Source organism: Sorex fumeus, unplaced genomic scaffold, assembly GCF_029834395.1.
Source record: "Sorex fumeus unplaced genomic scaffold, SorFum_2.1 ptg000050l, whole genome shotgun sequence".
Classification (NCBI taxonomy): domain Eukaryota; kingdom Metazoa; phylum Chordata; class Mammalia; order Eulipotyphla; family Soricidae; genus Sorex; species Sorex fumeus.
The window spans coordinates 2605145-2633086 of record NW_026606107.1 but is presented as its reverse complement, the minus strand read 5'-3'; the positions used below and the strand labels follow the sequence as shown (position 1 = coordinate 2633086).

Sequence of the window (27942 nt, the reverse complement as noted above, 5' to 3'; positions counted from 1 at the left end):
TGTGGACATCTGGGCAGTGTTAACCGAATCCCAGAGGCCCGGACAGACCAGGAGCCACTCATCTAGGAATGTTAAAGTTTTTCCAACTGATGAGAGGAACAGAAAGGAAGGAGGAAGAGAGACAAGAAGAGAGAAAGAGTGCACCGAAACACACAAAACAGGTAAGATCTGCTACTTAACCCCTTCATACTCTGCTACTAATTGTCCTACCATGGGAGGTGAGAGTAAGGAGAACTAGACTTTAGGCAACACTTGGAGGGGTGGGATGACATGAGGAAGATGTTCTTTTATAAAACTGGATCATATACTGCTTTACACATGAGCCTGGCCAGATTGTACGCATGGGTTCTCACTATATTCCTGGTCTGCACCAGAGGAGTGGCTGACTCCACTATGAGATTAGGGAGGAAGTGGTTATGGAAAGGTCTCCAACTTAGCACTAATTCTGAAAAGGAAAGTCCTTGCTCCAAAACCACGGGGACTGAGACTAGAAGCGAACAGACATCATTGATTATTTTTTTATCTAGCTGTTTATTTTCCTGACATTTCTTTAATCTCTTTTTTAATCATTTCATATCCTCTTTCTACTTTTTTCAGTTCATAGAGATTTTCTTTTCTTTCTACCTTCCTTCCTACATCTTTCTACTTTCCTTGCTTCCCAGGCTTACTATCTGTTTACTCTATCCTGCTTCCCTATTACTCTAAATATAACATAAAGCCAAATAGCAATCAACTGGAAAACAACTTTTTGCCATTGTTACAGTCTCACATCTGTTAGGGTGGCTGGCAGAATCTGAAACATGTCACTTGAGGGGGCTGGGGATAGGACAAGGAGGGGGCACTCCTATAAGGGAGGGAAGCACTCAACCAGGAGGAGGAGGTGGTATTGAAAGGTGGTAAGATGTTATGTATGAAACCCAATCAGCAATAGTACTGTAAGCCACAGTGAAAAAACTTTTTGAAAAGTGCCTCTCACCTTCCAGTATGCTTCTATGAAATGGGGGAGGACTTGGTGGCAAGAAGTATACACTGGTGAAGGGATCAGTGTTGAAACACTGTATGCCTGAAACCAATTCAAGAATAGCTTTGTACTTTCATGGTGACTAAATTTTAAAAAGAAAGAATCAGCCATATTTTTTGTTTCTCCATTTTGAGGATTGATGCCTCCCCCAAAGCATGCATTTAATTGAAGGCATGTGAATGAATGGGTATTTGTTGAAAGGCTCAGTTTGTACCAATGGGAAGAAAGTTTGATTGCTGTCAATTACAAACCATTTGCTTGCGGGGTTGGAGTGACAGTACAGTGGGTAGGGCATTTGCCTTGCACACGACTGACCCAGGTTCAATTCCCAGCATCCCATGTGGTCTCCCAAGCACCACCAGGAGTAATTCCTGAGTAAAGAGCCAGGAGTAACTCCTGAGCATCACTGGTGTGACCCAAAGAGGAAAAAAAGCATTTGCTTGCTGCAGGACCACAAAATTCTCATCTCAATGGAGTGAGGGCATAATACAAAGTGCAGTCAATTGGAGTTTGCACACCTTCTCCTCACTTATCAAATTAAGTTCTTTCCAATCTCACTGACTTCCTGCAGGATCATCATGGTAAAATTAGTAGGTAAGGCTTGACTTGAAAGTCATACGTCACCACCAAACCACTAAACCTCTGAATTCAAAGAACAGAATCAGGGTACAGTTATTGCTTGAAAGACTGGAAAAGGAGGAATCCAGTTATGTTCAACAAAAAGTTGTTTATTATATCGAATGTATATTGATATTTATTATATGAATGTATATTATATGAATGTATATTATATATGTGGCAGGCAGTAATATATTTATACTAATGTAGATATTGTTTGTCTCATTTTGTAAATTATAAAACGAAGGTGGGGGAATGAAGGGATTTGTCCAAGACTCCCTACATAAACTTAGGGTATAATTATATATACATCAGATCTGTGTAACTCCAGAGTTCATGCTTTTAATCCATTCACACTAATGCTTTCCCAGATTAGGGATTAGAAAATAGTTAAATGAAAAAAAAGAAAATAGTTAAATGAATTAAATCATCAACTGGCAACCTGTCAAACACAGAATCCCCTTTTAACTTCATAGGAATTTATCTATGTGTTTTCCTAATGTTGGTACCTTAATGTCCCTCTCTATAAACTGGACCAAATAATATTTGCATCTGACCTCATTAAAGTCTAATGAGAAACTTTCGTTTGTTTGGGACCTACACCCAGTGGTACTCAAAAGTTTCTCCTGGCAGTGTTAGAGGGTCCATGAGTCGCTGTGGATTGAATCTGAGCCTCCTATAGGCAAAGCATGCATTCCAACCCTCTGAGTTATTTCCCTCAATAGAAAACTTAATGTTTTACACTCTCCGTGTCCCAGGAGTAAAAGGGACCATTAACAACAAATAGAATCTTGTTATTCTATAAATTAGGAGATAGTTATGAGCTGGGCATTATAATAGGAACTCATTAATTTTAAGATCTCTTTTTCCTTGCAGATCTTGCACTTCCCTTTACTCTTCAAAGTTCATTGATGGCTTATTTTTGAAAGTTATTTTCCATTTCCCTGGTACTTCTGCCACATATTCTTGTCTCAACCCCCTGATACCACAACCACACCTTTCAACAATGGCAAGTCAACTAACTCAAAGAGGAGCTCTATATCTGCTGCTATTCCTTATTCCTGTAGTGACACCAACATGGTATGCAGGTAAGTTCCAGAGCTATGCCTTCAAATATTTTCCTGTCTGCCAAGGAGAACAAAACCTAGACCAACTCCTGGAGGATGCAAAAGTTAGACTGCAATAAAAGATACTTCAATTAGATACTAGGAATGACTATTCTTAATAATAAAGTTGGTTAATGATTACAGTCAAGGATGGAGAAGGTAGAATGCTTGCTTTGCATGCAGTCAATGCATATTTGATCCCTGGCACTACATATGGTCCTCGGAGCCCCACTAGGAGTGATTACTAAGTTCATAGTCAAGAGTAAACCCTAAGCACCAGGTGTGGCCCCCAAACAAACAAAAATTGTAACAGGCTGCCAAGGGAGATTTTGGGGCAAAGAAAAGATACTAGAGAAATAAAGTATAACAGCATGGGAAAAATTATAAGACAATATATACTTTGATATATAGCCACTGTTTCACTTGCTTCTGAGCTTAGTATCTGAAAACCATTTTTGAATATTTATTACTTTATGGGTTCAATCTTAATACCCTTATCAAGACAACAAAAATACCGAGGGCAGGAGAGAGAGAGATAGAGAGAGAGAGGTGTCTGCCACAGAGCTGGGGTGTGGGGTGGGAGGGAAACTGGGGACACTGGCAGTGGAAAATGTACACTGGTGAAGGGACAGTCATTATATGACTGAAACCTAATCATGAAAAACTTTGTAACTAAAAAAGGGTGAGAGGAATACAAAACTTAGATCTGTCCTACTTGGAAAAATATGGGAGACAGGTAATCTTTTTAAGGAGTTCTTAAAACTACCTCTCTCTCTTTCTCCACCCTTTTCCTCTCTCTCTTTTCCCCAAGATATTTATAGGATAAGATTTTTATAGCCCATCTCCACAAAAAATGATAATGGCAATACAGAAATACAGATCACGTTCTTTTAAACAAGATCTCTGGCTTGTTCCTTACTTCAGAACAGATGGAGATTTCTATTTCCTGAATGTTTCATTCTTTGCCCCTGGAGACACAGGAAGCCAAAGAGAACAGTTTTGGTGAGGAGAGAGGATAGGGAGAAGAAGGAATACAGGAAGGACAATGAGGTGGCAAATAGAGGTTTTTTATGGGGTCCAGCTGGCATTTCAATTGCTAAGAATATTCTGTGGCCTGCATAATCTGTTCCCACAGAGGATGGGGAGAGTAGGGGACAGAGACAGACCCAACCAGTGGATCTAGGAAGATATCCAGATGAGTAAATAACAAGCTACTGCCATCACAGCCACAGTCATTGCAGCTAAAATTTTCCATATGCCATTAGCTTCTAGTGAAGGTCTTTTGGCAGTAGGTCTGTTTATCTGGAACAGCTGTATCAAGCTTCCAAACAAATATGCAAGCTTCTTCCCGAACTCTTTGGCTTAACACGACTCTGTAGGGGGTGACACACAAGGGCTGACATTGAGATGAAGAAATTAAAGCCAGGCCCTTGGCAGATTACACACTGTTCAGGGTTAAAGGAGCCCCAGGTCTCCAGGAAACAGCATGTATATTGTCCTCCCCGAATTTCCCCAGCTTCAGTTCAAATATATAAGCTCAAATTCTGGTCAAAACCCACAGGACTAGGTAGTGGAGATTACTTGACTTAAAATTGAATTTAAACAAATGTGAAAAACTTCATGGCATTCAAAAGCCGTTATCTTTCCCTGAATGGAAGTCTGAGTTATGAAATCTTGAAGACAGAGCAATATTTTAAAATCCTAGATTCACATGAGGCTTTCGAAGGGCTTTTTGCGAAGGTGGCATTCTACACTTCAACAAGAATCACCAAGGTCACCACTTCTAGGCAGCAGAAGCTAGGGAGGTCTCTGATAGTCCTGAAAACCCACTCATCTTGCCCGCTTCTATTTTTAGGAATCTTCAAGACTGAGAAATAAGGGACTTTTCCTTTAATTTTCCCATACATTTCTAATTCAGCTATCTAAGGATAGTTTGTTCATCCGTTAACTCATTCATCCAACAAATACTTATTGACCAGTCTATATATCCACCAATTTGAAAAAAAATTGGGGGCCATACCCAGCTGCACTTAGGGCCTATTCCTGGCTCTGTGCTCAGGGATCACTCCAGTGGTGCTGAATGGATCATATGGGACGTCAAGGATTGAATCCTGGTTGGCCCCACACGAGGCAGATGCCCTACCCACTATTTTTGTTTATAGTTAGCCTTGTCTTAAATGGGAACAGAACAAAGATAGCAACAAAGTGCAAATTTAAAGATAATGGGGAAAAGGGTCCAGGGGTAATAAGCATGGGTTGGGAAAGGTTAATCACTGTCACTGTCATTTTCCACCCATTGTTCATCGATTTGCTCAAGCGGGCCCAGTAACGTCTTCATTGTGACAATTGTTACTGTGTTTGGCATATCGAGTACATCACGGGTAGCTTGCCAGGCTTTGCCGTGCTGGCGAGATACTCTCGGTAGCTTGTCGAGCTCTCCAAGAGGGGTGGAGGAATCGAACTCAGGTCGGCCATGTTGGCCGCTTGCAAGGCAAACGCCCTACCCACTATGCTATCGTTCCAGCCCTCAGGAAAGGTTAATAATATAAGTAAAACATAGTTGGTTGAAAGTGTATATTAACAGAGCCTAAACAATAGTATTTAGCAGGGAGCTTGCTTTGCATGTCGCTGACCCCTGTTCAGTCCTTGGAACCCCATACATATGGCCCCAGCAGGAGTCATCCCAAACCGAGGAGTAAGCCCTGAGCACCATCAGGTGTGGTCCAAAAGCTCCCCAAAAGTGTGTATTAACATTTTTTCACAGTTCAGGAACTCAGATTGTACTTGTCATCATGAAATAAGTATTATAGTGTTATATCATCATATATAATATATGTAATAAATCATACAGCATTTCCAATTTTGTGAGGTGAAGATCTTACAGGTATGACTGCTATGGAAATTAGAGGAACTCAGTAATGACCTCACACTGATTAAAGGAACTGAGGAATACTGCCCAAACATCTCCCCCACAAACCCAAGAGGAACTCAAGAGGGTCAAGCCAATAGTACAATTCTAGAAAGCTACCGAGAGTATCTCGCCCGCACAGCAGAGCCTGGCAAGCTCCCCGTGATGTATTTGATATGCCAAACACAGTAACAACAAAGTCTCCAATGGAGACGTTACTGGGCCCGCTCGAGCAAATCGAGGAACAACGGGAGGGCCTTTACTTTTACTTTTACTTTAGAAAGGTTGTCCATCTAGTGTTACTTTTATACATCATCTCAGTATCCTATTATTTGAAAAAAATACCCCAATACAAAGAGGGGAAATAAGGAGGCTTAAAGTAGTAAGGTAACCAAGTCCATACCTGTTATTAGGCAAAACTGGCACTACAACTGCCTTCGCATGTGGTTGTCAATGGTAATTATATAACTGAATCTTCCCTTCAACTTTCTCACCTCTCCTATAATCTTTATAAATCCAGATGGCCTTTGATCTCTCTCTCTCCCCATATTGCCCACCTCCTCTCTCACATACACACAGTAAAAAAGCTGAGCTGCAAGAAAGATTCTGGATTTTAATCCCTACTGCCATCTTTAGTGAAGTATCTGAGTTTAGTTGGTATCAAGGGGTTAAATAATCCTGGACTGGAATGCTTACGCTGCTCCTTACTATCTGGGAGACTTTGAGCTATACCCAGACCTCCCAACTTGTTATCCTGATCTGAACAATAGACAGCAATAAGGGAATCTACCTCTGTGATGTCAGGGTCCATAATGAAATAACATATGTAACGGGCTGAACATAGAGCACATGTTGGGTGATGGATGCTAGCAGTCAGTAATGTTTGTTGCTGCTGTTATTCAGTCATAGACCCTTCATACCCCTATGTGTTACTATGGTAAACAGAGGCTTACTATTGCCAGATTTCTTCTCAAGCAAGCTCTGTAACAAGAGTATTAGGGCCAAATACTTGAAGGAATCACAGATATTTGACCTCATTACAGGAGTTTTAAGGCTCTGAGGCTGATACTAAACTGAAACAGCTGAGGAGAATCGCCCCCCACCCACATACACACACATGCACAAAGAAAGCTCCCATATGGAAGAAAGAGAATAAAGAAGATGAGGCCTAAGAGAAATAGAGGGGGCTGGAGAGAAAATTCAGTGAGCACGGTGCTTTTCTTGCATGCAAGCTGACCCAGGTTCCATCTCCAGCACCCCAAAGGATCCCCTGATCACAATCACTGCTAGGTTAACCCCTAGCTGGTTGTGCACCCCCACAATCTCTGCTGCTGAAAAAAAGAATAAAGGGAAATCAGGAGAAGAACTAATTGGGATAAAAAAAGAAATTTCAAAAAGGAAAAAGGAAAAATGAACTTCTGCTTCTGGAATGAGGATAAACCAAGCAGGACATGATTTCATAAGTCAAACCTTCAATTTGATTCATTCTCTTGTTCATCAAGTTGGACTGGTTTTCCACCGTCACTCCCAACCCTCAGGAGGGGCTTGTGGGAAATGAAGGAGCTTCATCAGCTAACCCTCTACTCCACCCTTTTGTAGAGGGGGCCCTGTGCCTCTCCCCTGGGAAGAAGCGTGCTGGTTTGTGGTCTGAGTGTTTACACAAGCTAAAAGGCTCCAGAACTAAAACACTCCTGGAAGTTCACCCGCCCCTGGAAATGAAGAATTGTCTTCTGATTCTGACATGGTTGGCGGCTGTGTTCCTGTGCGTGCATGAGGGCTTCCGAAAAACTTGCTCCGGAAAGAACCTAGTTGTTTTCCAATTAGTTCGTGCTCATAACTGATTTCCTGCCGTCTGGTGGAACACATTGTTTAGTCTCCTAGACAGCCGCAGACCTGTCTTCACCAAGGACTGGGCCACTTACCCATATGGGGGTGGTCTGGGAAAGTTCTCTAGTTAGACTGCTCCCTTCTAAAGCTCCTGATGAGAGGAAACATAAATTATTCCAAAGGACTTTGCCTCTTTTTAGTTTTTAAATTCTTTTTAAACCAGGAACAGCTGCTCAGGATACAAAACTATTCTTATTCCTCCTTGTGTTTTGAGCCTTCCTTTTCTGCCTCAGCCTGCTACCCCTAGCAACAGCAACCAGGTTACACAAAGCTCATGTCAGCGAGCTAACGGAAATTTGAGAAATTGTTTCATTTTGAAGACCATAAATAGGCCTGTCCTAGTGAAAGACCCTTAATTGGGCTCCATTTTTCCTTCCTATCTGAGAAAACATTCCATCCCCAGTGCCTGATGACAAGCTTCTCACCAATCAAAGCTTGTGAAGCACATCAAGGAAATGGATCGTTTATAACACAGATTAATGAGAATAATGAATGGTCAAAAAGTTTATTTTTTTTCAAAATTAGCTTCTAGTGCTATCATAAAACACTGACCATGCTGCCTTAACCAATGATGTCTGAAATACCCAGCAACCTGAGTTGATGAGGTTGGCCCACAACAGTTCTATTGCTATGCTAGGCAGAAATTTCCCCACTATCTCCCTGTCTTCCTATCCATATCCTCAAGAAAGAACCAAGCTGTTTAGGGGGAAAGGTTAGCAAAAGCTTGAGAGAAATTAATATATCATCTTGATGCTGTTTTCTTTAATTTTTTAATTTTAACCACAATTGATAATTTTACAACCTTGTCAATTAAAGAGTTTCATGCATACAGCATTCTAACACCAACCCTACCACCAGAGTGACTGTGGTATTACTGTCACTTCTGTCTCAGAATTCTCCCCCCCAACTACCTCTTACAAAAATATCCCCACTGTACCCCCATATCTCATTGCCCTGGTAAACTCCGTTCTGTAGACCAGTTCCTAGATTCTGTTTCTTTTAGCAATTTGTTGTTCCCTTACTATGTGGTTTATATCACACATTTGAGAGAGATCATTCTGTATGTCTCCTCCTAGCTAACTTCAGCTATCATGATAACTTCTAGATTTACCCACACAGCAACAAATTGCATAACTTTATCTTTTCTTGCAGCCAAGTAGTATTCCATTGCGTATGATATCATCTTCTTTATTCTAGGCTCAGGCTACTCTCCAGATGAAATCTACAATGAAGTATATGCTGAAGCAGCTCCACGTGACCCTGCCCTAGACTACAGAGGTAATTCTCACTCCTCAGGAGCAATCTTTTCTGGCCCTTCGCCTAAGCTTTCTGTAAAGTGTAAAGCTTGGTTCCTATTTATTCAAGTCACGGTCATGGTCACGGTCCTCCAGCTGTTCATCGATTTGCTCGAGTGGGCCCAGTAACGTCTACATCGTGAGACTTGTTGTTACTGTGTTTGGCATATTGAATATGTCACGGGTAGATTGCCAGGCTTTGACTCTCGGTAGCTAGCCAGGCTCTCCGAGAGGGGCGGAGGAATCAAACTTGGGTCGGCCATGTTGGCTGCATGCAAGGCAAATGCCCTATCTGCTGTGCTATCGCTACTATTCAGTAAATTAGGAACTGTGGTTTCTAAACACAAACTTGGTTACTGACTTGCTATGTGGTAGGTATCAGCTTTCTAGCACTAAAATAACACATCTATTAGTAATCATTAAGAATAAACTGGGTAGCTATTATATGAATAATGCTTTGTAAGATAAGACAGTGGGTGATACAAAATTTGTAAGATAAGACAGCACAGCGGGTGATACAAAATCTAAGAAAGGGGTTTGTTCCCTCAAGGAGCTCCATAATGCGCTCTCTCTCTCTCTCTCTCTCTCTCTCTCTCTCTCTCTCTCTCATGTGTGTGCGTGTGTTGTGTGTGTGTGTGGTGTTGGGGTTGAAACCAGAGCCTCACACATGCAAGGCAAATGTTATACTGTTGGAAAAATTCTTTTTAAGAAAAAGAAGTCAGTGACCAGAGGTTTGGCTTGATATCACATGCTAATTAGGAAGGAAGAAAGAAGGAAGGGTTGGAGGGAGGGAAGGAGGAAGGGAGGGAGCGAGGGAGAAGGGAGGGAAGGAAGGAAGGAGGGAGGGTAGGAGGGAGGGAGGGAGGGAGGGAGGAAGGAAGGAAGGAAGGAAGGAAGGAAGGAAGGAAGGAAGGAAGGAGTGACATGCAAGGTGAAATTTAGATTAGGCCTTGAATAATGAGTAGATTCTGATAACTGGAAAAGGAGGCAGAGTGTTAAGCAACACAGATGAACACAGTTATGGATGTAAAAATGAATAAAATGTAAAAATGAAATAAGCCTAACAGGATAGAGGAGATATAATACGGAGGACGTAGTATACAATAAAGTTGAATATAGATACCATATTAGGAAAGGCTCCAAGATCTTGGGACCCTTTTAAGTTTCCCTAGAGGCAAATGGAAATAGAAAGATGAAGTTTAGTGACTCAGCAGTTTAGATGCATAAGCTGTCTGAGGGAGCAGAGGGCTAAGGTCAGAGCTTTAGAAGGTATCACAGATAAGACTAGAAGAGCAGCCAAGAAAGGAAAAAGGAAGTTAGAGATCAGTCATATAGAGGATATCAGAGTATATCTATGTTATTACAGAAGATACAGAAGAACATTTTAAGGAAGGGGAAGGCCTTGTAAAAGATCAACAATGTCATATAATGCAGAGATAAACTACAACAATGTCAGAGGTTGAACTGAAGATAGAGCAAATATTATATTTGGCAAGAAGGGAATTAAATGGTGACTTTTGAGAAAACAGTTTTGACAGAAAAAAGTGATCAGAGCTATGAGTTCCTCTGAATACCTTCCTGGCTGGAGCAATAGCACAATGGGTAGGCCTTGCACACAGCTGACCCAGGTTCAATTCCTCCATCCCTCTCAGAGAACCTTTAAAGCTACAGAGAGTATCCCACCCACAAGGTAGAGCCTGGGAAGCTCCCTGGGGCATATTTGATATGCCAAAAACAGTAGCAACAAGTTTCACAATGGAGACATTACTAGTGCCCGCTTGAGCAAATTGATGAACAAATGGGAGGACAGTGCTACAGTGCTACCTTCCTTGCTTCCTTCTATCTATCTTCTTTCTGGCTAACAGTCCACCACCACTGTCTTTCTGACTCAGCATCCACTAACTTCTATGTGTCCCAGAGTCTATTTCCCACCCACAAATCTCCACATCAGCACAATATCTATTTTTTCTCTTTCAGTTGAGGTTCTGTGGTTTGTAACCATTTCCATATCACTTCCTCCTACTATAACACCACTCCCACCAACAGTAACCCTCCACCACCATCCTTAAGTTCCTTCCACCTAGCTCTTTGTAGCGGCTGTTCCCATTCTGGTGATAATGCCCTGGGGTTTGTTTCCATTGGTGATTGTCTAATTCTTTGCTTTGTTTCCTTATATGCCACATTTGAGCAAGGTCATCTGGTTTTTGTCTTTTACCTTCTCTTCACTTAGCATGATACCCTCCTAACAGCTTTTAAAGCTCACAATTTCCTAACAATGCTACATCTGTATGTCCCACTGTCTGTTGTTAGGGGGCTATGTCCACGGTGCTCAAAGACTATTCTTAGTTTATGTGCTCAGGGGTCATTCCTGGCAATGCTTAGTGATTATAGCAATGTCAGAGATTGAACTGAGATAGAGCACATTACAAGGCAAGTGCCTAAATCCCTTAAGTCCCCACATGGTTCCTTTTAAAGCTTCATTCTTCTCAGTCCATCACCATCTGTAAGAACATCCCTCTCTTTTTTAATCTTCCTTCCTTGGCCTTCAGGACATTTCACTACTCTGGTCAGAGCTGAACACAAGAAAGGAGATGGTGACAAGGGGAATAATGAAGTATAGACCTAAAGTTTGGCAAACTCTGACATAATCTCCTGAACTACATTCCCACCTATTGCTAGACAACTTCTATTTGACAATATCTAACATTAAGTCATCTTTACAGAAAAAGGCCCTGATACCAGACCTTTCAAGAAATACCTGCAATACCTTAGTGGCACCTTTATAACCCCACTTTCTGCATCATCTCTGACCATTTTCTATAAATCATCTTTTCTTTATTAATCCCTGAGGTTCAAACTTCTTGGCAAGATAATAAATTTTTATTAATATCTAGTTTATTTTAAAATAATATTAAATTAATAAATACAATGCATGGAAATTAACATACACATGTATATGACCTACATACAAAATTTTGGCTATTTAAGATGTGGATTATCAGAGGGAATAAAAAAAGCTTTATGGGGCTGGAGCACAGTGGGTAGGGCATTTGCCTTGCACGTGGCTGACCCGGGGTTCAATTCCCAGCATACCATATGGTCCCCCAAGCACCACCAGGAGTAACGCCTGAGTATATGAGCCAGGAGTAACCCCTATGCATTGCTGGGTATGACACCTCTCCCCAAAAAAAGCAAAAAATAAAATAAAATAAAAATTGAACTTAAAAAAGTTTTATAACGCTGCAATTCTAGTTCAGGCACTTATTCTTCACCATCACGTTTTAAAAAATAATTTATCCTCAATCAACTGTCCAGACTGGATAACTAATCATTTTCTGACATAGAATCAGTGCCTCATGTGTGACATGGCTGTATATATGGCCATGTAACACCTCCTCCATGTTTCACAGTACTAACATCCCAGTAGAAGCATAGAAAATTTGATGGGAAACTTGTGTAGAAGTACAATAACACAAGTCTCAACTAGCAACAACCAGCTCAGTAAATCCTTAAGCAATGGCTTTACTAACAATGATCACAAATTGACTTTTATTTTCTGATAATCTCATTTTCCATTTTGTTGCATCAAGCCATATGAAGTAAATCTGTGTGTGCCTGCTAAGAGGATAGGCTTGAGGGTTGGTAAACTGGGAACAGTGGTGGAAGGAAGTCACACTGGTGATGGAATTGGTGTTAAAACATTGCCTGAATGCCTGAAACAACTGTATTATGAACAACTTTGTAAATTACAGTATTTAAATTTTAAAAAATCTGTGCTTCAGCCAATTTAGTAGAACTTTTTCTTATTCCTATTTTTATCCAAATTGAGTTTCCCCTCATCTCTCCAACCATCCTTTCTAGCATTCATTTATTCTATACATATTTATTATTGAGTACCTAGTAAATGCTTCTTGTGGAATAAATGACTATTGTTGGGAACCATACATTTGACAATCCTTGTTTATTGCCTTTTTGACTTACTTTTTGTTACACCTCAACAAAATACCTATTTAACAGAAGAACCATTTATAACACACACACACACACACACACACACACATACACACACACTGGCTAGTTCACATCCTCGGAGCAAAAGTCAGATTGCACAAGAAAGTAATGGGAGAAGTGGGTAGGAAGAAACAGCAGATGAAGAAGATAATTTCAAGGAATCTGACAGCCTTATAATATTAATGTACCCATTTTTTATGTTTATGGTTATGTTTATGAGAGCACAAAGCTAATCAAGTGGGGTTATCAGCAATGAGTGGCAGAAGGGATGTGCATGAAAAGTACAACAACTTTGTAAACCATGGTGCCAAAAAAGATTGGGATATAGCCAAATTGCAGATCACTGAATACCTGTAGTATTTGAGACTTTTTATAATATGGGAGATAGTATTTCCACAAACCACTGGTTTAGGGCTAGGTTTTTCACACATTATAGCTTCACTTGATTCTTCAAAACAGGCGAAGAAAACTGGTTCGGTTTTCCTATTTTATACTTCAGGAAAACAAGCTTAGAATAGTTAAAATCACAGATCTTGGATGTGGCAGAAGAAACATTTTAGACCAAGGTCTGACTCCAAAGCTAGGCTCTCTCTTGTAAACATATTTCCTCTCTTTACCCACTCACATGTCCTTTTCTGTTGCTATTCTTTGGGCACATCAAGCGGTGCTCAGGGAATATTCTTGACTCTGCTCAGGGTGATGATATATATATATATATATATATATATATAATGATGTATATATATATATATATATATATATATATATATATATGCCGGGATGATCTACATATAGAGTGCCAGGGATCAAACTCAGGTCTGGCATATGCAAGGTAAGCACCCTACCCACTGTACTATCTCCTCCCACCCCCCATGTTTTTCTAAATATCATTCAATAAAAACTGCCTTTATTCACAAAAATGTACATGGTATATGATTGCTACATGATGTTTTTCTAAGGTCAAAAATTTAGATGTTGGAGGAGCTGATGAAAATATAAAGAATATAAAGAATCACACTTTGTATACAGTAGCTGCTTTATAATGACACATATTTCTACCAGATGTTTCACCATACCATATTTAGCCATGTTCTTAGTTTGCTTCCCATCAGCAGTTTTTGGATCTGGTTGGTTAGCCAGTTACAAATCTCCATAATGGTACTGTCACTTTATACTGATAGTATAAAAGACATTTGCCACATGCTTCTATATATAACTTACCATTTCCTCTACTCTGCCAGTCTGGTTACAATATCCCAAAAGGAAATGACATCAGTGTGGAATTATTCTTGAGGGCAGCTGAAGATTACTACTTCCCTTTCTGTCAGACTCCTGTGTTCAACTATTCAAGGTTGCTATCACTGCTGTTGGTTTTCCCAGACCATAGTTCCTAAAGTCTACCTTACTCCTTTTGGGGAATCAAATGTACAGCATGGTAACTACAATTAATAATACTACATCACTGGATTATGGAGATAGCTCAGAAGATCTGAATTTGAACTCTAACACTAACTCAAAAGTTAACATTTTGAGTTAGAAACCACAAGCATGTTGCTGCTTGAAGGAGCGTTTTCTCATTGAAATCTGTCTTTATTCTCCAGCTGCCCTCAAGTAGAGGCTCTAACTTTTGTTAATTTAGCTCCTTGTATGCTTTCTGTCCGAGCCTCCTTTTTGGATTACAATTTTTGGAACCAAATGAGCCCAAATGGAGCTTTAGTTTTCCCAGCCCAAGCAAACAAGTATGTATCACTTCGGGCAGGTGGCCCTCCACCTGATTATATGTATCTCTTTAAAATCTGAATCCAGTATCCAGTAAAGAATCATTTTTCATATAGTCAATGAGGGGAATTTTGGGGAGGGGTGGTTGGTGAGCAACACCCAGTAGTGCAAAGAATTTACTCCTGGCTATGTTCAAGGGACCAATATGCAATGTCAGAGAGATCGAACTGGGGTCAGCAGCAAGCAATGAAAGTATCCCTCCAGCCCTTCAATGAGAGATCTTTATGGTGTATTTATGATTTAATTACCCCATAACCTACTGTTCTTATTAGTGAACTGGAATTGGACTTTCACTCCAAAACAATCTTTGACGTTGCATTTCCTTCTTCTCACTTGCTTACATATTTCTGTGGATTTTAAAAACTATTTAAAATTTACATGACAAAATTCACTCTTTGGGAACAAATAGTTCTAGGAGTTTTGACAAATGCATAAGGCCATATTACCACCATGACCCTTCAAATAGTTCTATCACCTAAAGAACTTGCTCAGGGATGCCCCACTAAGCTTATTTATATCTAACTTTTACCCCTGATCTTTGGCAACTACTGACCTGTCCCTATATTGTTTCCTTATCCAGAACGTCATATAAATGAAACTTTTGCTCGAGCGGGCCCAGTAACGTCTCCATTGGAGACTTTGTTGTTACTGTGTCTGGCATATCGAATACTCTCGGTAGCTTGCAGGGCTCTCCGAGAGGGGCGGAGGAATCGAACTCGGGTCGGCCATGTTGGCCGCTTGTAAGGCGAACGCCCTACCCGCTGTGCTATCGCTCCAGCCCAAATGAAACTTAAACATTTATATATAGAATTTTTTATCAACACAAGATTTTATTTTACTTGGCTAAATATCTAAAGTGGTACTGCAGAGTTTCAAGACAAGGGTATATTGACCTTTATATGAAAGTACAAAATATTTTCCAGAGTAGCTATTTCATTTTGTATTTCTTCCAGAAATGAGTTTCAGTTTCTTCTCCTTTCCAACACTCTGTACTACAAGGCTGTTTTTTTACCTTTAAGTCACATTATTGTGTGTATAATGGCATCATATTGTTATTTTAATGTCACTTTTCTTTGTGTGGGGAAGGTTGGCCACATCCAGCTGTGCTCAGGAATTGCTCTGGGTTCTTCACTCAGGGATCACTGCTGGTGGGCTTGGGGGACCATGTGGAGTATCAGGGATCAAAGCCAAGTTAAGCACCCAATCCACTGTACTATCACTCCAGTTTTTAATGTCACTTTCCTAATAACTAATAATGAATCTTTTCCCATGCTTATTTACTATAATATATCCTCTTCAGTGAAATATCTTTTCATCACTTTTGCCCATATTCTAATTAAATTCTTTCCTTTTCTGTTGAGTTTGAGAGTTTGTTCTGTAACTTAGATACTAATTCTTGGTCAAATGTATGGTTTTCATATATGTTCTCCTAATTTCTAGTTTAACTTATTACTGCCTTTCAAAGAACAAGAGTTTAACTTTGACAAAGTATACTTTATTGATCTTTTGCTGTAATGAGATGTGTTTTAGATATATCTCAAACCTTTTTCCAAGCCCTAGAATCCAACGGTTCCCCATTTTCCCCTAAACATGTTATAATTTTAATCTTTATATTTAAATGGACACAATCCACTTTTGTATAAAAAAGGAGAATTCTCTCTCTTCCTCCCCTCTCCCTCCCTATCTTCTCTTTTACTCCTTCCTCATTCTCTTCTTGGACTAGGGTTTAGTTGTTTTAGCACTATTTGTTCAAATGACTGTCTTTTCTATACGGAATTTCTTTTGCATCTTTCTTCAAAATCACTTTGGTATGCTTGTAGAGATCTATTTGGGGTCTTTTGTCCCACTGACCTTTATGTCTGTCTTTTCAACAATATACTGTCTTGATTACTGTGCTTACTTTTCTTCTATCGCTACAGCCCCCCGATGGTGTTATACATTAAATATCCAGGATGGAGAAGTCACATGCTACTCACCAAGGGGAAGAAACTATTACAGCAGCCTGGGCACTCGTTGTGAGATCTCCTGTGACCGAGGCTTTCGGTTGATTGGAAGGAGGTCGGTGCAATGCCTGCCAAACCGCCGTTGGTCTGGAACTGCCTACTGCAGACGTAAGTTAAGTGTGTGTATATGTGATGTGTGTATATGAGAGGTAAGCCAACTGATCATTGAAGGCACATGCCTGGTGGTAAATTATGCCATCTGTCAATTGCAAATTGAGAACTTTCCATAGGCCTCTAATAGAACCTTCTATTGTAACAAACTATTTTTTCTCCCTGTTGTTATTGTCCTAGGAATTTGGAACATTTCAGTAGCAATCATCAGTTCTGGCTCAGGGGGCCCAGGAGTGCATTTTGGAGCTTAAGGCTTGAGCCTGAGGCCTATGGACCTGAGCCTGCCCCTGAAACTATCAAGCTGTGAGTTCTTAGACTCTTTCCCACTTGTGGTAAACAGCTGCACTTCCTGGACTAAGACCTTAGAAAGCCTTGGCAGTAAAGTTATATCTGCTGTACTTCATTTGCTTCTGAAAGTCAAAAACAATTCTTAAGTCTAGAAGGGAGAATGCTAAAATACATAGGTTCCAAATCATAGTTTACCGTCTTATCATTTGAGCTTTGTTTGTCCATTTGTCCATCAGTCTGAATGCTATTTGTTAGACACCTGTGTGTGCATGAATACAGTGTACCTGGACATAGAGTGCTACTTATTCAGAGAAAAATGGTGTGGTCAAATAAGAGGATAAGGAGAAGAGAAATTTGATAGCCTGAAAAGAAGCCATCACACCCCTCTATGTAGCTGTAATTAATTTGTTTTTCGACAGGCTCCATTATGTTGATCACTTTGGAAGCTTTTTTAATTCCTAAATTATCCCCAGACTGATTGCAGGTTAATGGGATAGAATCAGAAATGTGTGTACATGAATATGGTGTACCTGGATGCAGAGTCCTAACTATTCAGGGAAAAAATGATGCTGTCAAAGAAGATACTGTGGAGAAGAAGTTTGATAGCCATAAAAGAAGCCACCACACCCCCTCTAAATGACTGCAATTAATCTGTTTTTAGACAGACCCCATTATTTCCAAAATGAATTTGGGTTGGCCTCACAAAATTAAAGTAACATGTGATAAATTTAAAGTGAACATAAATCCAGTTAAGAAAATGAGAACTACTTAGTTCCCGGTGCCTGGGGTAAGTTAATTACTATAATTGAGCACTGAAAAATGGCTTTGTATTTCCTCATGAGAGACAAAAAGGTGAAGACTTTATCATGTTCACTGTCATGTAATATTAAGTAAATGAATTCCCCTGAAAAGATAAGCCTTTTCTTGGCCCTGATTTCAAGGACCCTTTTTTTGGTGTAGATCTTTACATAAAGGATACTAGAAAAGATAGAAGGCAAAAACCTTTGAATGAATATGTCTTGACCAGGAAACAAAATGAATTTTAATTTATGTAGAATTTTTCTTCAAAGCTCCAGAAACTGACCTAGGTGGGAATAAAACTTAAACAACCTAAAGGAATGTATAACTTACCCATTTCTCTCAATTAACAAGTATCTCAAAAGAGACTTTGACACTCCCAGAATCACAATCAATTTGCAGTAGTAGTCTCTGTTGTGGCACATGTAGTAACTAAAACACTTCAATTTCTCTTGAGTCAAATGCCACAAAGCTGGTCTTCCAGGTACTGGTCTAACTTCTATTTTTATGTAGATAGAGGGCCAACCTATTTCTGAAAAGTGCTTGTGAAAACAGCTAGCTGAATTATACTCCCTCAAAAAAAGGAGTTTAGAATTTGTTTAATGACTTTTCACATTTGTGGAACAAAAGACAAATGCTAACAGTTGTTGAGACCCTAAATGAGTGCAGAGTGTTAAATGCAGTGTCTCTTCAATCTGCATAACAATCCTATGAAGTAGTCACATTTTACTGATGATAATACCGAGACTCAAGAGAGATAAAAAAAAAATGGGGCTGGAGTGATAGCACAGCAGGTAGGGCGTTTGCCTTGCAGGAGGTCGACCTGGGTTCTATTCCCAGCATCTCATATGGTACCCTGAGCACCACCAGGAGTAATTCCTGAGTGCAGAACCAGGAGTAACCTCTGTGCATTGCCGGGTGTGACTCAAAAAGCAAGAAAGAGAGAGAGAGAGAGAGAGAGAGAGAGAAAGAGAGAGAGAACATAATTTGCGTAAATCACAGAGCTGGTTAGTTGGGGTACTAACTCTGATGTGATTCCAAATTCCATGTACTTGCTGCAGCCAGAGAGAAAGTAGAGTAGGTAGGTTACATGCCTTGCACACAGCCAATCCAGGTGAGAGTCTCGGCACTCCATATATATGATCCCCCGAACTCTGCCAGGAGTGATTTCTGAGTGCAGAGCCAAGGGTAAGCCCTGAGCACCAATGGGTGTGGCCCCAAAACCGCAATAAAAAACAAACAACAAAGTCCATGTACTTGGACAAGTACTTTAATTCACTAAGTCCCTCCCTTCCCCTTGAGCACTATGGTGTTTTGAACTATAAAAATAAAAACACAAAAGAGGCAATAAGGTGCAAAATGTCAGGTCCATTGGGGAACTCTGTATTTTCTGCTCTTTCAGATACTGATATAACTCTTAGGTGCCCAGGCATATCTCCACATAATCCCACAAGTTTCTGAGCTTGCTACTTGGTTTTCTTTTAGAGGTGAGATGCCATGCACTGCAGTTCATCACTAGTGGCACCTACAGCTGCACAAATGGGGTGCTTCTTGACTCCCGGTGTGACTATAGCTGTTTCAGGGGCTATCACCTGGAAGGTGATCGTAGTAGGATCTGCATGGAAGATGGACAATGGAGTGGGGGCGAGCCTGTATGTGTAGGTAAGTGCTGCTTGCTACCGTTACCCTACTGCAAAGAGCCCCTGGCACGATAGAGGATGATAATTCTTACCTTAGAATGCATTCCTGCTCACTATGAGGGTGGCACCCTAGGCACATGCTTAACCTGTTTGAAAAAATTGATTGCATTCTCTGGAGCTGAACTTCTTTTTCCAATTTCCCTCCATCTTGAACTGAGAATTTTAAGCCTACACAGTAGTGTGGCATTGCATCTATGGGTCCACTCTAGGAAAGATGAAACATTTGATTTTGATTGTTTGCGCGGACTACACCCAGTGGTGCTTGGGGGGGATACTCATAGGCCAGTATTCCAGGATTGCTCTGGTGCTCTCAGAAAGATATGAAGCCAGGGATCAAACTCAGGCCTCCTGTAGGCAAAGCATGCACTCTAGCCTGTTGAGTCATCTCTGTAGTCTAGTCCTGGGTTTGTCACTTTGACAGACATAGATCCTCCCAAGATCCGATGTCCCCACTCACGTGAGAAGATGGCAGAACCAGAGAAACTGACTGCTCAAGTATACTGGGACCCACCTTTGGTGAAGGATTCTGCTGATGGTACTATCACCAGGTGAGCTCAAGCAAATCGGTGACGCCCTTTGGTCTCCTTGCAGCTCTCCCAGGCTCTCAGGCTGCTCTCAGTGAACTACAGAGGTTGAGGCTATAGTGATTATAATTGAGATCTCAATTTTAAGGGTATGTTTCCACAGTGGCTCTTTCAACCTGTCCCATGCAGGGTAACACTTCGGGGCCCTGAGCCTGGCTCTCACTTTCCCGAAGGAGAACATGTGATTCGGTATACTGCCTACGACCAAGCCTACAACCAGGCCAGCTGCAAGTTCATTGTGAAAGTACAAGGTCAGAACGAAGTCTTACATTTCTACAAGGTCTCATTTCCTGCTCCTGACCTTCTAGATGCCCATTGCAATCTTCTCCTCTCTGTGTCTGAAACAGAAAGCTTATTTATATTAGGAAAAGAGAAGAGCAAGTTCACTCAGCTGAGTCATTCAGGAAGTTTGTATTACATACATATACACATATTTTGAAACTTTACTCCCAAGACTTTCTCCTTTTCCTAAATCTAGATAAAACTCACTTCTCTGTTTCTTTTCTTGGACTTCCAGTTACTGACTTGTTCTCAGTGTTTCATCCCAGGCTGAAAATGATGGTATTGGTCGCTTTAATTTCCTGTTTTGTGTTATATTGTTTTGAGTTGCTTTTCTGATGATAAAAATGATTCATTTTAACTAAAGAAAACAAACTGATTAAACAACAACACTAACTCCTAGGCTCGGTTTGAAAAAAATTGTGATGGTTAACAAAGGAAAAGGGGGAAGGTGGGAAGATCTTTGATGGTGAGCAGGATGGTATTGAAACTTTGGTGGTGGGTGTAGTGAATCCTATACACAGACAGAGGTGTTAAATTTGTGTGGTATTGTAAACCAGTGAAAATTGATTTCAAAGATGGAAAAGCATGAAACAAACAAGATAAATAAGTAAAAATGGTGCAACATGAAAAAAATCATGCTCATTGTTACACATTTTGGACAGAAAGAAATAATCAAAGGGGAAATCTATTACACTGCCGTTCAAAGTAAACTGCTGTTAATCATTTTATTTTCCTTCTAGCTTTTTCTATATACACCTAAAATATATATAGTTAAGAAAAATCATGTATTTAATCTTAGACCACCCATTTTACTTTTCCTAACAAGTTTTCCATGTTTCTCACACATTCTTCAGAAATACAAATGTTTAATTTTAGAAAACAATTCAGAGTTTATGCAGGTTGTTTCTTGCATTGATAGTCATTAAAAGGAGGAACAAGGGTTCAGGAAACAGCTCAAAAACCTGAGTACATGCTTCGCATGCAGGAGTCCCAGGTTTGATCCCCAGTATTGCAAAAAACCTTGATCACCACTGGAAGTGATTCCTGAACAGGGAACCAGGAGTAGCCCCCAAGTGCTGCTAGTATGGACAAAACAAAACAAAACAAACAAACAAAAACACACAAAAGAAAGAAAAAGGAAACAGCTTTTAGTTTTATTTATTTTTATTTTAATTTTTTTTGCTTTTGGGGTCACACACGGCAATGCACAGGGGTTACTCCTGGCTCTACACTCAGGAATTACCCCCGGCAGTGCTCAGGGGACCATATGGGTTGCTGGGAATTGAACCTCGGTTGGCCGCGTGCAAGGCAAATACCCTACCTGCTGTGCTATTGCTCCAGCCCTGGCTTTTAGTTTTATTTAATTAAATTTTTGTGGGATTTTGTTTTGTTTCATCTTTGGAGGGGGCACACCCAGCAGTGCTCAGGCTTATTCCTGGTACTCCTGGTGGTGCTCAGGGGACCATATGTGGTACCAGGGATTGAACCCAAGCACTCTACCTACTGTACTATTGCTCTGGTCCCACCTCCATTTCTTCCTGTAGATGTCCCAAGGCTGCAGGTATGACAGTTCAATGCTCATGCCCAGTTATGTGATGTTTGAAGACCATCAAGGCAACACCATGGATCAGGATTCAGAGCCCTGATGTACTAGGAACCACAAATATTTTAATAACAGACTAACCTACTTCTAAAAATACATCATGATTTACTTAATGCTTCTCCTATTGATGAAAATTTAAGTAACCAATGATTATTTTTATAATTAAAATAATGTTTTAAAGTTGTCACCTCTATGCAAGTATCTATAAAATTTGAAAAAATGCTACATATATGTGCACACATATACATATATATATATACTCACACATATGTATATATGACAGATTCATGGTTTTTTGATGACAATCTCATACTTTTAGATTTTTGAGCATTCCTATCTGCATTTCAGATTTAATTTGTTAAAGAAAGGAAAATTCTGACTCCATTTTGGACTTTAGAAATACAGAGAAGTCATTTATAGTGATTATGTTAGTTTTCCACATTTGGAAAACTCATCATGGGCACCTTCTTAGCCCTTTTCTTTGTCTGGGAGAGATCTCATAGGCCCTAATTTGAACTCCTCCTTAACAGTGAGACGTTGTCCAAGTCTGAAACCACCAGAGCATGGCTACCTGATTTGCACCTCAGCAGGGGACAACTATGGTGCCATCTGTGAATACCACTGTGATGGAGGTTATGAGCGCCAAGGGACCCCCTCCCGAGTCTGCCAGTCCAGCCGCCAGTGGTCAGGAGTACCTCCCACCTGTGCTCGTGAGTGAAACCAGGGAATAGGGAAGAGTGGATAGATCAAGGCTATTTTAGAGGATCTTCTAGTGTGTGTGGCACAAGGGTCCAAAAGCAATGTCTGTGAAGTGGGAATGGAAGTTCTGTGGTGAATTTAAAGGTCAAAGTCACCTCCATACCCCATAGACTATTTCTACTCTATAAGAGGAAGAGTTTAAAATCTAGTTTTTTGGGATTTCCCTCAAAGAAAGGGGTAAACCCTCAAGGGGGTTTACTCCACAGACCAGAACTCAAGATGTTATTAGCCATGCTGAGATGAAAAGGGGTATACATTGGGGGCCAGATAGTACTGCGGATAAGGTACTTGCCTTGTACATAGCTGACCCAGGTTTGACCCCCAGCACCCCATATAGTCCCCTGAGCCCACCAGGAGTAATCTCTGAGCTCAGAGCCAGGAATAAGCTCTGAGTACTGGCAGGTGTGACCCAAAAAAAAACAGAAAATGAAAAAGAATATACTTTGGCCATCTGTTTCTGTCCTAGCTATGAAGATTAATGTCAATGTCAACTCAGCAGCTGGCCTTCTGGAACAGTTTTATGAGAAACAGAGGCTTCTCATCATCTCAGCTCCTGATTCCTCCAACAGACACTATAAAATGCAGATCTCTATGCTACAGGTGAGACCCCCACACACACACCCTTAATTGGGGCTTAGCTATATTACATACCTCCTCCCCCTAACCCTTATTCCCTTACCTTTTCCAAGTCAAGGAGTTGCACGTTTTGTGGCACAAACTCTCTTCTTCAAACTTTTTGTGGATAGAATCTGGTAAGTTTTTCTGCAGGCAATTTTACCACATTTAAAAAAATTGAGACTACATCTTTAATTGAAAAAGTAGTTAGAACACTGGAATGGTGAGAGTGACTTACAGGGAATCAGTGAAGAACAGAAAAAGATTTTTTAAAAAGAATGGAAAAAGAACAGGGCAAGGTACTCTGAAGACACTTGTAAAACTGGTATGATCAAATGCGATTGTGTTTATTTCAAGAAATATTAGCACTAATAAATACTTAAATGGTAAGTACCATAAAAGCCTCAAGTATGTAAGTATCTGCTTTGTACAGGTTTAATTTTCACAACCACCCTCATGATGTGTGAACTTTTACTGTGCCCATTTTATAAGTAAGGAAACCAAGGCAGAGAGAGGCTAATGACTTATTTACCCAAGATCACTAGGTACTAAGTGTCAAGTCAGGACTGAACCCAGGAAGTCTGACTACAGGATCTGTGCTTCTAACCATTACTAGTAGGAGAAGAGAAGGAAAGGTGTTGTGATATTCATAATTTTGAGAGGGTTGCACAGTTGTTTTGCAAGAATACAAGATACCTAGCCTTCGCTACTGGTAGGAGCAGGAAGACTAAGACACAACATACATGGCTATTTGGAATTCAAAAGAGAACAGAATAGATTCATGAAGAACACTCAAGAACCCCTGTCAAGATGAAAAGAGTCAACTCTGAGGAACTTCAAGGGATTGCTTATACATGTAAGAGAAGAAATGATTTAGGGGGGATTCTAAAGATTGAATCTTGCAAGTTGCTAAGTCAATATTCATTGAACTGATGGGGCAGAACTTAATGGTAGTAGTTAATAAAAGGATGACCTTGGATGTCTAAAACAAAAAGAACCTAGTTCCTCTAACATTAAAACAAAAAGGTAGCAAAGACACTACATTAGCTCCAACAGGAAACAAGAACAAGAACAGGAAGTACCCAGTAAGTACAGGCACTTTGAGGCTTATAGGAATAACCCAAATTAAGTTAGGGGTGGAACACCAAGAAATGTTCACTGCTTCTTTAAACCTATCCCAGGTAAATGGCAAGTAGTTAACCCCGAAGGGCAAAGCAAGACGAAAAATCAAGGGTGGAGATTACTGCCCAGTGTGAGAAAAAGCAACAAAGGATAATGAAAAAAAGCAGTAGTATTCTAGGTAAATTCTGGAGACTGGAAGATGACCTTGGTCATGCAGTTCATGGTTGTGCACTTAGGTAGGCACAAACTAACTATTCAGTCCTCAGTTTGTATCATGGATTAGCATGTTATTATTGCCATGCACATTTACACAAATAGGTCTCTTTACACAAAAAGTTGTGATGATCATACTATTTCTGTGAAACATGTGAACATGTGTTCAGTAAACAAAACCCATTGTGATATCACAATAGCCTCCTGTTAAGATCCTATTCTATGCATTTTAAATCCTGTGAAAAACTAAGCAATGATAGATCATAGGTAAAGGTAAAGGTAAAGGCCCTCCCGTTGATCGTCGATTTGCTCGAGCGGGCCCAGTAACGTCTCCATTGGAGACTTTGTTGTTACTGTGTCTGGCATATCAAATACTCTCGGTAGCTTGCCGGGCTCTCCGAGAGAGGGGCGGAGGAATCGAACTCGGGTCGGCCATATTGGCCGCTTGTAAGGCGAACGCCCTACCCGCTGTGCTATCGCTCCAGCCCCTGATAGATCATATTCCTGCAATTATTCAATTACTTTTCTGTTTTCTCTCCTGCATGATAAAACTAGTTTTACATATTTCATTAGAATAAAGGATAGGGAAAGCTCCTCAGGAATGACAGAGGGGAGAGTTTGTAAACCCCTTGGTGAGAGGGTTCAAGGAGAAGCCCCTCCTTTCCCACACTCCCCTACAAGGTCCCAGAAGGCATCAACTAAGCAGCCTTAGGTTGATCCTATTACATAAAGCATACTCTCTTTCCAGCGATCCATCTGTGAATTGGACCTGCGACATGTGACCATCATCGAGCTGGTGGGGCAGCCACCGCAGGAGGTGGGGCGAATCCGGGAACACCAACTGTCAGCCAACATCATCGAGGAGCTCAGGTGCAGGCTGGGAAGCTGCAGGGGAGGGTCTGGTAGGACATGGCAATATAGGTTCAGCAGAGAATCAGCAGACACTACTCTCTTAAGGAGCAACTTTTTCATATGCATCTGGTAATACAAAATAGTGGCAGGCCATCAAGGTCAAGTGGGGTGGGGCTTCAAATACAGATGACCAGGTCCAACATCAAACCAATTTAGGCCTATACTGTTTTAAAGCATGTCAGGTGACTCTGAAGAACTACCAGTGTTCAGGCAGTTACACCCAGCTATAACTAAGAGAAACTCTGATTCTGTTTCCACGTCGCCTTCATCTCTTTATTTCCAGTCACCAAATAAGGAGCAGAAGTCACTGAAATCTGAGTCATATCCATCTATCCATACCAATCTTTCCATAACCAACTGGGGAAAGAGAAGCCTATAAGCGACAGGTAGCAAAAGTTGATTTTTCCCCATATCTGTTCATTGTCATTCTTTCAATACCTCTACACATACTCAGGGTCAATAAAATAATCATTTCCTGCACTATAAACAATACTTGCATTTATGGTTCAGTCTTAGTGGGGATAGAAAGAGTCAGTAGAAACTGGGGAACACTCAGAGGAGGAAGACTGCAGATTTGCAGCTACAAATAGAGAAGCTGATCAATCTCTGTGATGTCAAGCATGGCATTGCATGTTATGCCAAGCCCAATTCTTTTTTAAATAAAATATGACTTTGGGGCTGGGGGGATAGCACAGCAGGTAGGGCATTTGCCTTGCACGCAGCTAACCAGGGTTCGATTCCCAGCATCCCATATGATCCTCCGAGCACCACCAGGAATAACCCCTGAGCATCGCTGGGTGTGACCCAAAAAGCAAAAAAAAAAAAAACGACTTTTATTATATCATTCTTTTTTACTTTTTTATTGAATCACTGTGAGATAGACTGTTACAAAACTGTTTATGACTAGATTTCAGTCATGCAGGATTCCAACACACATCTCTCCACCAGTGTACATTTCCCAGCAACACTGTCCCCCACCCCCACCCCCTGCCTGCCTCTAAGATGGCAGGTGCTTTTATTCTTCTTCTTCTTCTTCGTCTCCTCCTCCTCTTCCTCCTCCTCCTCTTCCACTCCTCTCTCTCTCCTTCTCTCTCTCATGCCCAGCCCAATTCTAGGAACACTAGTCCACACCATAGTACATGTGACTAGTGCTCCCTAGTTATTCTGTGCATCCTACAGAGCACTATGTGATGGATCTACATATAGTATCTCTAATAGAAGCCTGGAAGCAAATGCTTGCAGTTAGATGTATAAAGGCAACAAACCTAGGTAGTCCAGTACAGAAAATGGGACTTGAGATAGGTAGTGGAGGGAATAGGGACAAAGGATTGTGTGGATCAGGAGTTAGTTTATAAGGAGAGCTATGAAAAATCAGATGGGATGGAACCTAAACAAGGTCTCACACCTCTCTGGGATCCTCTCTACAGGCAATTCCAGCGCCTCACTCGCTCCTACTTCAACATGGTGCTGATTGACAAACAAGGAATTGACCGGGAACGCTATATGGAACCTGTTATTCCAGAGGAGATCTTCATGTTCATTGATGACTACCTACTAAGTGACCAGGAGCTGAAGCAGCGCAAGGAACAAGAGGATTTGTGCGAATAAAATTGAGCCAGGACCTGGTTGAGATTGAGATCAAGAGAAAAATTCCACTAGTTAGCTGAAACCAAGGCCTACTAAGTTGGACAGTGGTTTCTCATGGTTCTGGGGTCAGGACTGTGAGGTGGGTGAGTTTTACAAATTCTTGGGCATTTCCAGGCACCCCTTAAAGACTGTGTCATAGTTTCCTTAAGAAAGATTATGCATTAGCTAGTACTGGATCTGCAGAAGAAGTCAGGAAGGGACTAACAATAGGCCCTGGGCAGCAGTTTAAGGTTCCTTGAACTGTGTAAGTTCTTTTAATCAGACTAGACTATCTTTGTTTTCTGACTGAGTGTCTGCCTGCTCATTTCTTCAGTCTCACAGATAAGTGCATTAGTATCTCTTATCCACAGAGGATGTATTCCAAGACCTCACCAGTGGATGTCTGAAACTGTGGATAATAAGGAATACCTATATATACATATATATACATATACACTGTTTTTACTATACATACATATCTATGATAAAGTTTAATTTATGGACCAGGCACAGTGACTAATAAAATAGAATAATTATAACAATAACAATACTATTAATAAAAGTTACATGAATTGTGGTCTCTCTCAGAGTATCTTATTGTACCTACTTTTGAAGATTGGGTTGGCAGCATGTACCTAAAAATACAGAAAATGAAACGTTGATTTGGGGCCCTAATATAAAAAAAATGTGTTGCCTTTTTT

The 27942-nt window shown here is 40.6% G+C and overlaps 1 protein-coding gene across 1 annotated transcript; it reads left to right on the top strand.

Moving 5' to 3' along the window:
• SRPX2 (sushi repeat containing protein X-linked 2) lies at positions 1 to 27736 on the top strand. The gene is made up of 11 exons (XM_056124194.1): positions 1 to 161; positions 2516 to 2727; positions 8738 to 8818; positions 16545 to 16736; positions 19311 to 19487; positions 19947 to 20073; positions 20239 to 20360; positions 22525 to 22704; positions 23220 to 23353; positions 25452 to 25573; positions 27043 to 27736. The coding sequence occupies exons 2-11, from the start codon at positions 2646 to 2648 to the stop codon at positions 27221 to 27223; spliced, it is 1398 nt and encodes a 465-aa protein (XP_055980169.1). The 5' UTR covers positions 1 to 161; positions 2516 to 2645; the 3' UTR covers positions 27224 to 27736.
• The last annotated feature ends 206 nt before the right edge of the window (positions 27737 to 27942 follow it).